Source organism: Solanum dulcamara, chromosome 12 (genome assembly GCF_947179165.1).
Source record: "Solanum dulcamara chromosome 12, daSolDulc1.2, whole genome shotgun sequence".
In the NCBI taxonomy this organism is placed as follows: domain Eukaryota; kingdom Viridiplantae; phylum Streptophyta; class Magnoliopsida; order Solanales; family Solanaceae; genus Solanum; species Solanum dulcamara.
In genome coordinates, this window is record NC_077248.1 from 6,045,451 (window position 1) to 6,062,339 (window position 16,889).

The following is a 16,889-nucleotide window of genomic DNA, read 5'->3' on the forward strand; positions in this document are numbered from 1 at the left end:
GAGGTCCCAAGTCCGTTTTGGTATTTTGAAGGCCTAAGTTGGTTTAGTTGCGACTTTTCGAATTTTGGGTTAACGAGATCTCGAATTCAAATTCTGATGGTTCCATCATCTCCAGAATGACCAAATTAGGCTAGTAGCACTCTTGTAATGACTATCGAGGCAATCGATACGAGTTTGGGGCCATTTGACTCTTTTGACTTTGAAAGTTAGCATAAGGTTGACTTTGGTCAATATTTTTAGAAAACGCGTTAGAATAAAAATTCTGACAGCGCAGTTAGTTCCAGAATATCTATTTTGGTCTCGAATAGCCCTTCGTTCATTTTCCGAGGCTTCCGTACTAATATCAAGGTCCGTTGTGGAATGTGGCTTAAAATGACTCTTGAATGTAGGACCCACTTTTTTATTAAACTGATCTCGTATGGGAATTATGAATGCTCCATTGAGTTCGGAACATCAAATTTAGTAGGGTAGCATATCTGATTTATTTTTATCGGACTTCAAACGAATTCCGAGCATCCCGAGAACCTCCCCGAAAACCCTTCTGACCATCACCGCAGCGATGACCCCGATCTATACCTCCTGGTGGAGGTGGTGCTACTACCAATGGTCTAGCCCGATCGGGACACTCCCTAGCCCAGTGCTCCAGTGAGCCACAATCAAAGTATCCTGAAGATGAGCGACCCGTGATAACTTGTCCACGGTAGCTAGGAAGCGGACCTGATCCCATCGAGCTCTGCCCTGCGGTGGAACCCCCAGAACGGGGCTGACTACCCTCAACTGCTGGCAGGGCGGCCTGAATCGGCCGGCTGGACTGACCCTGTTGGTACCTATCCTGCTGGAACCACTGGCGGGGCCTGTCATAACTATCATGGCCTCTAGAATAGGACCATACAAAAGGAACATCCTGGCGAGTCGAATGGATCAATGGTGTTGGAATAGTGGATAAACCCTCGATGAATCGTCTATAATATCCAGCCAATCTAAGGAAGCTCCGAATCTCTATAACAAATGTGGGCCTAGCCTAACCACGAATAGTCTCAATCTTTGTCGGATCCACTCTGATACCCTCTCTGGACACCACGTGTCCCAGAAATGCAATAGACTCCAATAAAACTCGCACTTTGAGAATTTAGCATAAAGTTGTTGATCTCTCAAAGTCTGGAGCACAACCCTCAAGTGCTGCGCATGCTCCTCCCTACTCCGCGAGTATACCAGTATGTCATCGATGAATACAATCACGAAGGAGTCAAGATAAGGCCTGAATACTCGATTCATAAGGTCCATAAAAGCTGTGGGGGCATTGGTAAGCCCAAAAGACATCACAAGGAACTCATAGTGGTCATATCAAGTCCGAAAAGCAGTCTTAGAAATGTCGGATGCTCTAATCCGCAACTGGTGGTAGCCAGACCTCAAGTCAATCTTAGAAAACACGGTCGCATCCTGAAGCTGATCGAATAGATCATCGATACGAGGCATGGGGTAACGGTCTTTCACCGTCATCTTGTTCAGCTGTCTGTAATCAACACATATTCGCATAGTCCCATCCTTTTTCTTAACAAACATGACGGGCGCACCCTATGACGACACACTCAGGCGAATAAATCCCTTACCTAGAAAATCCTCAAGCTGTTATGATTTGTATATATCTCTCAATGGACTTCGTATAAGTAGTGCCTCCACATCTTAAGCGCGAAAACTACCGCCACCAGATCCAGGTCATGGGTGGGGTGAATGTTCATGAGGGAGGTCGACAGGGCCACTTCTATGTTGCTTTGGTGAGGGCAGAGACTGAGGCATCAGATGATGTTATCACAGGTACTATCCTTATTTGTCAGCAAACTACTTCAGCTTTATTTGATCCAGGTTCTACGTATTCCTATGTGTCTATATATTTTGCTCCACGTCTGGGTATTCTTTATGAGTTACTTGATGTCCCGTTACATGTTTTGACCCCTGTAGGGGATTCTTTAGTAGTGGATCAGGTTTGTAGATCTTGTGCGGTGACTATTCAGGGGCATGAGACTCGGACAAATCTTATTTTACTTGATATGCTGGACTTCGATGTTATTCTGGGCATGGATTGACTAATCCCTTATCATGCGGGTTTGGACTGTTATGCCAAGACACATTAGCCATGCCTGGTATTCTCCCGATCTTGTGGCAGGGTGTTTATAGTAGCTCACTGATTGGGATCATATCCTTTATGCGGGCCCGACGGCTAGTGGCGTTCGGGTGATTGGCGTACTTATCATATATCCGTGATGTGTCCAGCGAGGCCCCTACTATTGATTCAGTCCTTGTGGTTAGGGAGTATACTGTGTCTTCCCGACTAACCTACCTGGTTTACCCCCAGAGACAGATATTGACTTTGCCATAGATTTGGAGTCGGGAACTAAGCCTATTTCTATACCACCTTATCGTATGGCCCTGTAGAGCTCAAGGAGCTCAGCGTGGCAGCATTCCGAGGTAGTTCAGAAGGAAAAAGCTCCGGCACAGTGATTTGGAGCCTGTGTGTTTAGCCTACAGGTAGGCTACGGTTTTACCTTTCTTTAGATTGAGCTAGAATGTGTGAAAGCATGTTGAAATAATTAGAATTTGAGTTGGGTAGTTTGATTGTATATTTTAGGTGTGAGAAATCATGCTTTAGGCTTGTTATTGGGTTTTCGGATATTTAGAAGCATGTGTATCTTGTCGTAATTTGTTAATATTATAAGGAGAGTTGAATGAGCATGTTATTGATACTGTGGGGTATGTTGGCCTTAGTATAGGATGTAAACTTGCTTTAGATATCCCGGCGTCGCTCTAGTGGACTTAGATCCTTGTAGAATGGTGTAGCGGGGTAGTGCCTAGTAGTTTGGCCTTAGTTAGGCATTATCCTTGCTCTTAAAAATATCCTCATCCATAAATCGATATAATTGTGACTTTCATGATGTGTCGGCAACACTAGATTTCGTGATCGTTGACTTTGGCTCCGGTTCCAATTTTGGCGGCATATCGATTGACTCATTTGGAAAAAGATTTTTGATACTGTTGTATTCTAGTTGGGAAGTAGAATGTTTGGCATCATGGAATAAATTATCTGTGAGCATCCGGGTACCAAGTCTCGGCCTTTGTTTTGAATTATCGAGGAGCATCCGGGTACTCAGCCCCGACCTCTACCGGCTTGCTAGTATAACGAGCATCTAGGTACCTAATCTCGGCCTCGATCATACCGATGTATTACGGCGAGCATCCGGGTACCCAGTCCCGGCCTCGACCGCACTTATGTATTATAGAAAACATCCGCGTACCCAGTCCCGGCCTTGGCCACTTTGAACATTCGGATGAGCATCTGGGTCTCAGTCCCGGCCTAGACCCCTAAATCACCACTAGATCGTTGACTCTTGGAGATCCTGGGTTTGGAAATGATATAGTACTTCGACTCCTAACATCGCAGATTCTTAGTTTCTAGCCTTGGTAGTTGTAGCTATTCTGTGTATTCGGCGGGCTTATGGTGGTTCGTCCGGGTTTATTTAACATGCGCACGAGTGTTCCGATTGGGCTTATGGGGGCCAGTTGGGTATAGTTAGCTGTAGTTTTCATAGGTAGTATTTTTCCCCTTTTGATGCTTATGTTGACTCCTATTTAGGCTATTCCTTTTTTTCATATTGGTTTTACCTTTTCTGTTCAGTCGGCCTATGATGCCTACTGGGTACCTGTTGTCTTGGTACTCATACTACACTCTGCATCTACTTTTCGTGATGCAGGATCGACCACCATCTATCGTCGTGGATAGATTGAGCCTGTTGCAGTTAGCTTCGGAAACTAGGGTGAGTACTTGGCGTTTTTGGATCATTCCTGTCTCCTTCAGTATGGATGGCTCGTCTTTTGCCTTTTGAGACTAGTCAGTTGTTATATATATTTTTGGTCCACTTTCGAGACTTGTACTGGTCTTTTATTTTGTAGCAGCTCTGTACTTCCGCTTATTCTTTCTGCCTATCTTTATAATTCGTCACTCTTGTTTAGTTTCTGCTCTCAAACCCATTACTTGAAGTTCTGGGTTGACATGCTGGCTTACCTACTGGAGGGTTATAGTAGGTGCCATCATGACTTAAGGAATTGAGTCGTGACATTGAGGGGGGTACTTGTGTATTATCCCATTAAAAAAATAACATGCAATGTATAAAAATTGTATAAACAGTGTATATAAATATATATACATCTCTAATACATAGTTATATATAAGATATACATGATATACAATATCAATACATACAACCATTTTTTGTTGCATGTACATATTGGTAAGTATTCTTATATTTAATTCATGTCTAAATAAAATTTTTAGTCTAAATAATATAGGAATAGATTTTATAGTCTTAGTTAAATTAAATCTTGCATTATTATAAATAGAAATATTGCTAGCTATTTTCAATTGAGAGAAATTGTTAAAATATCATAAATAATTATTTGAGTTTATGAATAAAAATATTTTCCATCATCGTTCGGAAAAAAATTATGAATGGACACATTAATCGCCGTGAAATCATCAATCAGATTCGGGCAACTGGAACCATATTTGACCGTCTTTATATTTTTTATTGTTGCTCCAGAGTCTCCTATTCTGTCCGTGACCTTACTTTTATTGTTTTACGTCGCTCTATGGTCGTTTGGTAGAGATATGATTAAATAAACTTTTTTGATGGTCTCCATTTATATTGCATACATAATTAACTTTTAATACATATCAGATTTATTATAGATAAATAAATAGTATCACTAAAATCGATAATTATTTATTAAAAAATATTTATTCAAATAATGTTTTCCTATTTTCATCCGCTTGGCTACTTGTGTACTTAAATTTTGTGTCGACCCACACAAATTAAGAGCGACTATAAGCTTTTGCTTAATTAGGTTATGCTAGTATTAATAATGTAAAAAATAAATAAAATTCCAACCCTTAAGAATAAAATTAAAGGTCTAAATGCAAAATTAATGGAGAATACAGGAGATGGTGAAACTAATTAACTACATTTTTAACGCATATAATATTTAAATAACAATCATAAACGGACTAGAATACTTTAGCTATACCTTGAAATTACTTAAATTAAAATTTACATTAATTTGATCATAGGAGAAATAATAAGAAAATTTTCAAATAAATTACGCGTTTCTAAAAGTTGCCATATTTGGTTTAATAGTTATTTTAGGAAACTTTTACATAAACATTTTCCAGTACAATATAGGACAAGCGTAATATTGCTATCTTGAAACTTTTTAAATCTTTTCCAATACAATATGGGACAACTAATTAATGTTCCTAATGTATATATAATATTTGATTTCTTAATTAGTTTTCTTTACTACTACTCTCACATATCACTTTTCTTTCATCAATATTACAATTTAGGGTTCTTAGGTTGTTCATTGTTACATTATGGCAATGCTTTATGATTCTCAATTAAAATTATTTGGCATGGAGAATGTTGCGTGCTGCAAGAAGAGGAAGGTCTCAACAGAGGAGTTGCAAGCATCAAAAGAACAGTTGATTTTGATGATGCTTTTCAAGCGGAAAGCGATTTATTGGCCATTATGCATGCTCCAAATCGAAGATAAATTAAAGAATTTTTAATGTACATTATTTTAGGTGATCGTACTCAAGTCTATAGTTAATCATACAAATATAAACCCTTTTTTCCACCAAAAATAAGATCTTTTTGTAAATTATATATAATATTTGCTCTATTAATTGTTGTCAAAAAAGTGCTATTAAATATCAGCAGTAGCAAAGCGATTACTTTGATACAACAATTACTGTAAATGTCAAATTTTTTTGTTAGAAAAATTAATAATCTTGAAACCAAAATAAAGAAGAGTTGAGGCTGAGAACGATTTTTCTTAAAGAAGATATTACCAGTATATAGATTTGGAGAAAAAAATTGACAATCTTCTCTAGGATACAACAAGCCATTAATAGATACTTGCAAGTTTTTTTTTTTATGTTAGATACAAATAATTCAAAATAAATATTTATAGTAAAGTCTGAACTAAGCCTTAAAAGTTCGAATCGTATATATATAACTATAAATAGAGAAAACGATCAAAATGGTCCTTGATGTATAGAGTTTGAACAATTTTGGTCCTTCATATATACTAACTTATTGAAATAGTCCTTCATGTATATAAAAAATTGATCATTTTAGCCCTTAACCCTAAAACTAACCATAAAAATTGAAACATGGAAATATCCCTTCTCCCTCAATCTTCTTTCTTCGCCAATTCTTTTCTCTATTAACAAAATCCACTTTAACTCACAAAAATTTCTTCAAACTCAAAAAGATATTTTTCGGATTCTATTTTCTACTGTTTCAGATATCACACTTTTATTTAAACAACTAAACAAAAAAGTAAATACATTTAAAGATTACTAATTTTAAAAAAAGGGGAAAATGAAAAAGAATGCAATATTCTTCTCCCAGGAGGAATGGAGTATTTTATCTGCTTTACTTAGTTCACATTTGCATTAATGGTTTCGCTTGTTTTTTTTTTTCCTTTGTATGTATGAAAATGGGAGGTGCTGGAAAATTTGTTTAGAGGGAGAAAAGGAATGGGTGTAGTGAGTGCTATATTTCTTATAAGGATATTGCAGATGGTGGTGGATTGAGGATGGAGAATGAGCTTTAATAGTGAAAGAAAGAAGATTGAAGGAGAAGGGGTCTACTAATCAGTTTTGGGGGATCCACAGGCAAATTTAACAACAACAACAACCCAGTGAAATCCCACATCGTAGGGTCTGGGGAGGGTAAAGTGTACGCAGACTTGACTCCTACCAATGTAGGACGACTGTTTCCGAAAGACCCTCGGCTCAATAGAAGCATAGAAAAAGGTCAGACAAGAATATTAAAAGTAGATAAGTAGATAACGAAATAATCAAAGCACAAAAAGCAGGAGGTATTATTAGATAATAACATAAATACCATAAATCAGAGTACAAGAAATCATAGTGCATTAATACGCCTACGGATAAGGGAGAAAAATGCCACTATGTGCTAGCCTTCTACCCTAATGTGTGTCCTCCATACCCTCCTATCTAAGGTCATGTCCTCGGTAAGTCGTAAATGCGTCATGTCCTGTCTGATCACCTCTCCCCAATATTTCTTCGGCCTACCCCTACCTCTTATGAAACCATCCATGGCCAACCTCTCACATCTCCGCACTGGTGCATCTGGAACTCTCCTCTTCACATGCCCAAACCATCTCAGTCGCGTCTCCCGCATCTTGTCTTCCACCGAGGCCACTCCTACCTTGTCTCGAATAGCCTCATTTCTAATCCTGTCGCTCCTGGTATGCCCACACATCCATCTCAACATTCTCATCTCGGCAACTTTCATCTTTTGCATGTGGGAGACCTTAACTGGGCAACACTCTGCCCCGTATAACATAGCTGGTCTAACCACCACTTTGTAGAACTTGCTCTTAAGTTATGGTGGCACCTTCTTGTCACACAACACACCGGAGGCGAGCCTCCATTTCCTCCATCCTGCTCCAATACGATGTGTGACATCCTCGTCGATCTCCCCGTTGCCTTGCATTATAGAACCAAGGTACTTAAAACTACTTTTCTTTTGGATGGCTTGGTCCCCGAGCCTAACTTCCGCGTCAACCTCCTGAGGTGTCTTACTAAATTGGCACTCTAGGTACTCTGTCTTGGTCCTACTCAGCTTAAACTCTTTAGACTCCAAGGTGCGTCTCCAACCTTCCAGCTTAGCGTTAACTCCGCTACGAGTCTCATCGATAAGGACTATATCGTCCGCAAAAAGCATACACCATGGAACCTCACCTTGAATTTGTCGCGTCAATACATCCATCACCAAGGCAAATAGAAACGGACTAAGAGCTGATCCTTGATGCAACCCTATCACAACCGGGAAGTGTTTTGAGTCCCCTCCTACTGTCCTTACCCTGGTTTTGGCACCCTCGTACATGTCCTTGATCACCCTTATGTACGCTACCGGTACACCTTTAGCCTCCAAACATCTCTATAGTATCTCTCGTGGGACTTTATCGTAAGCCTTTTCTAAGTCGATGAATACCATATGCAAGTCTCTCTTCCTCTCCCTATATTGCTCCATTAGTCTCCTCATAAGATGGATGGCTTCCGTAGTTGAGCGTCCCGGCATAAATCCGAACTGGTTCTCTGAAATAGACACGTCTCTCCTCACCCTCATCTCCACCACTCTTTCCCACACTTTCATAGTATGACTTAGAAGATTGATACCTTTATAGTTGTCGTAACTCTGGCTATCCCCTTTGTTTTTGTATAGAGGGATCATGATGCTCGACCTCTATTCTACGGGCATCGTTGCGGTCGTAAAGATGACATTAAATAACCTAGTCAGCCATTTCAAACCTACCGAGCCCGCACTCTTCCAAAATTCTCCAGGGATCTCGTTAGGTCCGGTCGCTCTTCCCTAGCGCATTCTACGAACAACACCTTTAACCTCATCTACCGTAATACTGCTACAACCCCCAATATCGTGACTCCTTCCTGTATGTTTCAAATCTCCCAACACAATTTCTCTGTCCCCTCTGTCATTCAAAAGTTTATGGAAGTATGACTGCCATCTTTGTTTGATAAGGATCTCCTCTACTAATACTTTTCCGTGCTCGTCTTTAATGCACTTCACTTGATCCACATCGCGTGCCCTTCTCTCCCGGGCCCTGGCTAGCCTGAATAACTTCCTGTCCCCGCCTTTCTCTTCTAGTTCAGCATAAAGGCGTTCAACCTCCCGCCGTTAACAGAATTTTCAATTTTTATGGCTAGTCTAGTCACGGTAAAATTAAGGTCACGGATCCAAGTCTTGAAAACGATCTGACAGAAAAATCAAAATTGTTCAAACCCCATACACATTAAGACCATTTTGGTCATTTTCTCAATAAAAATACATGAAGATCTTGTTAATTAAATGTATAAAGTTGACAAGGACTTACTAAACCAAATTAATGGTCATCAACCATCGATGTGGGAGAATCCCACTTATATTCCAAATACATTACAAAACAACATTTTCTCCTTTAATATAGACTTTGGATCATTATTTACTTTAATACAATAAATTCTGCAGCTAAATTTGGCTAGCTAAATATTAAAAACTACAAAACAGAGATAATATATTAGTGATTGACACAAAAAGCAATATGGCAAAATAAATGACAATCCTTATAGAGAGAACAACCAATACAACAACAACAATTATTACTATATATGCCTCAGTCCTAGTCAAAGCTAAGATCGGCTATATGAATCACACTTCATTATTTAAGCTCATTTCATATCATAAAGAGACAACAAGAATAATCAACAAAATGGATCCTTTTCAATTAAATCAATAACCAGCAGACCATTGAACTTGCCAAAGAACATTTCGTACTATTTTCTGTTTGTCTGATTTTGATTTGACATGAAATTTAAAAAAGTAAACTAAACTTATGAATCTTGTAGTCTTAAACTAAAGATATATAAAATATACCAAAATACTTTTTAATCCAAAATAAATAATTTTTGATCTAAATTATTACTTTCTTCAATCCAAAATAAATATTTTTCGAGTTTTTTTTAATGTTTTAAAATGAATAATTTTCTTAAAAATTTAAAAATATATTAATTGATCTTTTTTCAAAATTATCCTTTTCTTTAATACAGTTTCAACTATAAGCAATATAAAAAATTACTACTTATACATAAAGTTATATTAAATATATAGGTCAAAACTAAAAAGTAATATTTTTTTAGAACCGACTAAAAAAAGTACTTGAAAAAGTGTAATTAATACCCCAAAAAAGATCATGAGCTGTGAAATGATAACAATAGTAATATTTAATTACAAAAGATAACAATAGGAATAAATGACAAATTATTATTAATATTATTATTTTGTGAATAAGGAATATAGGAGTGACTGTTTTTCACTCATGGAAGAGACAAAAGGTTTGTTCAACTACCGGTCTGGTATGTGCTCTATTGCACATGTCCAGCTAACTTTCCTAAGTTCCTCAAAAATTTATTGCAATTTTGAAGTTGAAGAGTTAAAAATAAAATTGTATATTAAACTCCATTATTAACAAAAAAATTATATGTTTTGCTTAATGAAAAAATATCATTCATCTCTGCGTTTATTTGTCAAAATTGTTTTGAGTCATATTGCTTATACTTCCTTTATCTCAATTTAGCTAAGACAATTACTTCTTTTTCTATAAAATTTTATGTAATATTTGAATATTTAAAAATAATATGTAACCTTAAAAATTAAAATTCTCATTTTATGATTTATCTGCATAAATATTCAGGCATAATAGATAGATACGGTCTTTAGCTTGGTTTCAGCTGACATCTATGCACTCCAACTCTGGGTGTGCACAAGTAGACACTTAAATTTATATAAAATTGAACAAGTAGACATACATTCGACTTGAACATCTAAATCTTGGTCAGTACCAGCAAAAATATCTTTGAACAAGGTTCTAGCACCATGCCAAATGTGTCGAAGAAGAGCATAGCAAATGAAGCATGCCCAAAAGTAAACCAATCCCTCGGACTGCTACGAAAAATATCATCGGATTTCAAAGTAGCACGATCTAATTCAAAAATTTCACCCTACGTGACATAATACACGTAGGACGCCACGTAGGATACAAAATTGCAGGTAAGACACCATGTTGAACAAATATATCTATCTGTTCAATTTTAAAGAAACTTAAGTACTTCCTTGTGCACATCCAAAATTAGAGGGCATAAATATCAATTGAGGCCAAGTTAAATGACATATCTATGTATCATCAAGCTTTTAGACTACAAGATTCAGAATTTTTCTTTCTTAAACTTAATGCTTAAACTAGGTAATGCTACAAAGGATTCACCCTTTCGTTGAAAAATTACATTATATATACAAAATTTAAATTATTTTTATGTAAATATTAAATCCCTTTGAATCTCATAGCAAAAATTCTGACTCCGTTCTATCAGTAAAAAATATCATGTAAGTTACAACAATTATATAATTTCTTTGACTCTTTATGTATCTATTTTTTTAAAAATATTTTGAATCTCGGGCCGTTTGGTAGCTGATTTGAAAATGAGCTATGCAGGTATTAAATTGTGCATAAATAATACCATATTTGGTAATTGATTTTGAAGTAAATTATTCATGTATAAAATTAATACAATATTTGATTTGCGATTTAGAAATTCACATAACTAATTTATATGTATAAATTATGAGAAAATCTATGAATAATTTATGAAGGATAAAAGATACAATAAGTAATACAAAATAAGTCAACCCTGCATAACTAATCCTTCCATAAAATTAATAATACATACATTCCTCATAACTAATCCCTGTATTACAAATACCTGCATAACTCTAACCAACTACAAAGCCATTCCTTCGTAATTTTATTTTATTTTTAAAAAATAGGGTCGAGAAAGGAAATATAAGAGGATATTATTAATAAAATGAAAGTTCATATATCCAATAAAGTGAGCTGCTAATTTTTTTTAATATATCTTAGTAAAAATTCTGACTCCGCATGAAAAAATATCACTTAAGTTGGAAGGGTATAAAAGTTTGTTGGCTTGCCTAGCACCTAAATACAAAAACAACACACTCATCAGAAAGTCAAAAGGGCAACCAGCTAACATAGACAGTTAGTTGGCCTCACACTATTTTTATTAAAACTGCATCACACTATCTTTTGTAACTTTTTATTCAGTCCCTCCATACTCTTATCACAATTTACTTAGCAGAAAAAAAAAAACAAACAGTGAAAGAGACCAAACAAAATCTTCCATTGTCTGTACATTAATTAGAATCTCTGAATTCTTCTTTTTTTCTTTTCTTTGTTTGTTTTCACCTATTTCTTATCTGTATTCTGTATGTAGTTCTAAAAAAGGGACAGTTTTTCACACTGGAAAAACAGAATTAGAGGTTTTCATTTTAAGGTTAAGTTTGTCTTTCTTTAAATTTATTGAAGCTTTTTGAACATTCTTGAAATTGTTTGATTTTGCAATGCAGGTCCAGTTAAAGACTTTTTTGTGATGATGAAAGTAAATGGAATTCAATGGGAGCTCAGATGAATTCTTAGGTTTTTTCTCCATCAACTATTACTCCATTCGGTAAAGGTTTCTTCTCTGGGGTCTTATCCTTTTATTTGATTCTGAACTATGTGTGTGTGGTAAAATGGATAGTTGAATCTTATGGGGCAAATTTTATTAGTGAAAAAGACTTGAACTTAGATTGTTGAATCTATTTCATGAAAAAAAGATGAATTATAGCTATTGATTCACTTGCTGAGTAAAATTATTTATTAGTAGTACTTTCTTTTACTTGAGAAGGAGCCACTTTCTGCATTTTATGAAGTTTAGCAGCTAGTGAGCTTTCAGTTCTGTTTAAATGGAGTAAGGTTTTATTCTAGGTGTTAAAAAATTCTAAGAAATCCAGTCAATGGTGGAGCTATATGAACCCAATAGCGTTTGCTTAGACCCTGTATTTGTATTTGAAAATTCATTAAATATCTATGAAACGAGCTATGGGTTAAGTCAGAGCTCATGAACTTCAAATCCTGGCTCTGCCTTTGCAACTTGTATATGAGATTTGTAACCTATAGAGAAAAAGTCCTTTAGAACTCGAAAGCTCAAGGACTTGAAAACATCCTTTCAATTGGTCTTACTGTTACTATATGTTATTTGTAGTCCTTACGTTAATTCAATTTTACATGGAAGACAACAGATCAATATGGAGGTCAATGAAGCAGCGAAAATAGCTATAGTTAGACCAGTAGCTTCAAGGCCACGATGTCCTATTTACAATTCTTTCTCACAGCTCTTAGCTGGTGCGGTAGATATATCATCCACGAATGTTCATTCTGAAATGGCTATTACCGCCATAAGACCAAAGACTGTAAGGCTGAAACCTGCAACAAACCATGCTTTAGTTGGACAGCTTTCTTCACAGGTTGATAATCTCTCTTTCTAAGCTTCCATCATTTATGGATTAAACATTATCTTGTTTCGTTTTACTTCAATCTTGAATAATACTCCAATTGTTTTGCTGAGAAATTTTTAATCCTATAGAAAAACTTGTTACTTCAGGTTGGCGTGTCTGAGACACCAGTTGGTTGTCGATCTGATAACATCTTGCAATCGGTAGAGAAACCCAAGGTCCTGTATAAACCAATTGCTAAACTTGCACCAAGGAAAACAATTCCTCTCCTTGAAAATAAGGTTAGTTTCCTTTTTAAAATGTCAATGGATACGTCGCGGATCCTCCAAAAGTAATACATTTTTGGAGAGTCTAGCAACATAGGTTGCGATGATGGGTTAGTGTAAAATGGTGCATAAATTCAGGTGGGATGAGGTTTTCCTGCACTATTCAAATTGTCATCTCACAATACAAGACATGAATAGACAAATAAATGTACTACTATATTGCTCTGCAGCAATAATAAAATCTAGCACATCTTATGCATAGGGAAGCTCAGCATCTGATCATCGACGAGAAATAGCTGAGGCTAAGGCTCATGTTAAATCAGCAATTGAAGTTAAACAACAACGTGACCTTAAGCCAGAATCTAAACGAAGTCTCTTAGCAAAATTAGGAGACGACAAAAAAATAGTGCATTCAACAATTGTATCAGAGAGCACAGAAGAGGTTCCACAATTTTTGATCAACACAGATAATGTCGATCGTCCTAGTTATGATGGATATAATTGGAGAAAATATGGACAAAAGCAAGTTAAAGGAAGTGAATACCCGAGAAGTTACTATAAGTGCACAAATCTAAAGTGTCCTGTGAAAAAGAAGGTTGAAAGATCATATGAGGGCCAGATTGCTGAAATTGTTTACAGGGGTGAGCACAACCACTCAAAGCCTCAGCCTCCAAAACGCAACTTGTCAGACGGACATGGGCGAGCAGCCGTATGCAATGACACTTCTAAAGAAACAAATAGCCTTGCATGGAGTAACCAACATCCCCAGACTAGTGAAGCTTACGTCTGTAGGATAGACAATCAGAATGATGTCGGGTTGACTATACATTCAGCTCATTCTAGCAAAGCACCATGCTTTTATGATCCCATTTCAGCTGCACGAATGCACACTGCTGTCGGAAATTCTGAGGATTCCGCTGAAGGAAGTAAAAAGTTGGAGATCACTTGTGATGAACCAAAAACTAAAAGAAGGTTAGAAAGCACAGTAAATTCAATTATTATCAGCTATCTGAAATTAGTGTATCTACGGAACCCTTGTTAACACACTACATTTCACTCATTCTTGATGCTAAGTCGTTTGTGTATTAGTTCATCGGAACTTAAGCTGAGATTTTTCCTGTGTATTTCAATATTTATTCTACTTGGTATACGGAAATACTACTGTGGTCTTTCATGTTATCACTTTCTAATTAGTAACTACTATAGGATTTTACCTTCCAGGAAAATGAAAGGTCGATTCAATGGAGCAGGTACATCAGGGGAAAGTATATTTCCTTATATACCAAACCAAAGTACTACTGACTCTGAAATTACCGAGGACGGCTTTCGCTGGAGAAAATATGGCCAGAAAGTTGTGAAGGGAAATTCATATCCCAGGTAAAATTCTTTTTACATCCTTATGGACAAATTTTAGAAGAAAAATCCAAGGAAACTCCGTACATTGTGGAGTGAAACAGTAATAAGTCACAAAACAAGCATATGATGAAGGTTATGCATGGATTTTGTAGCTTTTCGAATGGCAAACATCGGTCTCTTACTAGAGCTAATAGGTTGCTCAAATATCAACACATAATATGATATTGATTAAGTATCCATCACGATATATGAGTATGGAAAAAAGTAACTTATAATTGACGTTAAAGTTGGAAGAATGAAAAACGTAACTAACAGAGCTGCATCAAAGCAGAGAAAAAGGAGAACTTCGTAGTCAAGTCTTCATAGAAAATGAGCTCTAGCTAAGATACAACTGAAGTGACTTGGGAGACATCTTATCCTGTTTAGATATGACATCCCTCACGAAGCATGGACTCACGGATACTCATACTGTGTAGAGAACAAGTTAAACAAATATATAAAAAAAAGAGAATTTACTAGAATGTCTCTCGACCCTCGTTTATGTTTATGTAGATAATGCTCCTTCACTTTCATTAATCCTGCTGATTTTGAGCTTTCATCGTTGAAACATTATCTCATTAATGCTAATAACAAGAAACCAGCCTTTTCTCTGTGCATAGTTTTGTTATCTCCATTCAGAAGCTTTATGATATGAATTTCAGTTCAATCTGAATCATGATTGATGAATTTCTTGGTGTAGCGTCTCATCATTCCTCGTTTAATTCCCACCATATTTTCCCACACATGTTCCACAAAAGAGTAACTCCAACCCTGTTAAAGAAAAAAGGAACTAGGGAAGAAAACAAATATAGAAACTACTGATACTTTTGAGACTTTAATAGATCATATAATCTTTACGTGCGGACATTTTGTCTTAACTTCTACTATTCTAACCTCCGTAGTTAATGCAAGAATGCATGATATAATCTATACATCCATATGTTAAGAGTAGTCGAGGTAACTATAGCAATACATGGTTCTAATTTTAGTTTAACTCGTTACATTCGTTTATACATTAATTCACATAATATTTTGAATGATTGAGAAGAAGAAAAAGTTACATAATACCTTGCAAACAATGCTTTGGCGGTTTGGCCTATTTTCCTCTGATATTTTTTATTATTATGTCTTGATTGCTGCTAAATACAGGAGCTATTATAGATGCACAAGTCCTAAATGCAGTGTGCGGAAGTTTGTTGAAAGAACCATGGATGATCCAAAAGCCTTTATTACTACATACGAAGGAAAACACAACCATGGCGTTCCAAACAGAAGACCAAATTCAGAGGCATCCAAGACGAGTTCAAAATCTTCAGCTATGAAAGAGAAATAATAGTTTCCGCGATCAGAATAACCAGCAAAAATAAACTATATGCTAATATTATACACTCAAGAAGATGGTTTAGCAAATCGGAAATTAATGAAGTTAATCTTATTGCAGTAGTCATTATATTTCCTTTGCTAAACCATCTGAGATCGCCAAATGTTCAGGAGTTCCAATTGGCTAGAAGAGGCTACTATTGAGATCTTTTCAAGCATCAAGAATGTAAACAATTGGCCTCTAATGAATTGATAATTAATTATCTATATATGTTCAAGAAATCAATATTATTGTTAAGTTGAGAAACAGTAATTTCAAAATATGAGTTTCTTATTTGAGTAAATAGCTTTTTTGGTACCTTATTATATGAGTTGTTCATCTTTTGTGTTACTGTTTTGAAGTGTGCACATGATACTAAAAATTTAAGACAACACGCAAAATGGTTTAGCATTTTGGATGCAATAAAGTTATGTACTTAGAACATGATTTGTTGAGTCCAAAGGGTTCAGATTGAGCAGGACCAAAACAAAATACTTAAAGTGAAAATTTAGTGTTGCGATGGATGAAAAGGGCATGGAAGTGGGGCTTGCCACCCAACATATCCCCAAGACAAAAAGCTTTAAATATCTTGGATCCATCATCTAGAGTAGTGGGTACATCGATGATGATGTCACGCACCGTATTGGGGTAGCGTGGATGAAATGGAGGCTTGCCTCTGGAGTCCTGTGTGATAAGAAAGTACCACCTAACTTAAAGCTATGTTCTACAGAATGGTGGCTAGACCAGCGTTGTTATATGGAGTGGAGTGTTGTCCAGTAAAGAACTCTCATGTTCAGAAGATGCATGTTGCGGAGATGAGAATGTAGAGATGAATGTGTGGACACACTAGGAGTGATAAGATTAGGAATGTGGTTATTCGGG

The 16,889-nt window shown here is 36.3% G+C and overlaps 1 protein-coding gene across 4 annotated transcripts; it reads left to right on the forward strand.

The window, feature by feature from the left end:
• The first annotated feature begins 11,752 nt into the window (after nucleotides 1-11,752).
• On the forward strand, nucleotides 11,753-16,333 carry LOC129877299 (WRKY transcription factor 44). 4 transcript variants are annotated; one of them, XM_055952778.1, is made up of 7 exons: nucleotides 11,753-11,986; nucleotides 12,060-12,160; nucleotides 12,767-12,998; nucleotides 13,136-13,267; nucleotides 13,515-14,224; nucleotides 14,459-14,629; nucleotides 15,797-16,333. In XM_055952778.1, exons 2-7 carry the CDS (start codon nucleotides 12,096-12,098, stop codon nucleotides 15,978-15,980), a joined length of 1,494 nt encoding a protein of 497 aa, XP_055808753.1. In that variant the 5' UTR covers nucleotides 11,753-11,986; nucleotides 12,060-12,095; the 3' UTR covers nucleotides 15,981-16,333. The 4 variants fall into 4 exon arrangements, with proteins under 4 accessions (XP_055808753.1, XP_055808755.1, XP_055808756.1 ...); XM_055952780.1 differs by having other exon boundaries at nucleotides 11,753-11,972; XM_055952781.1 differs by having other exon boundaries at nucleotides 11,757-11,986; nucleotides 14,474-14,629.
• Nucleotides 16,334-16,889: the final 556 nt, after the last annotated feature.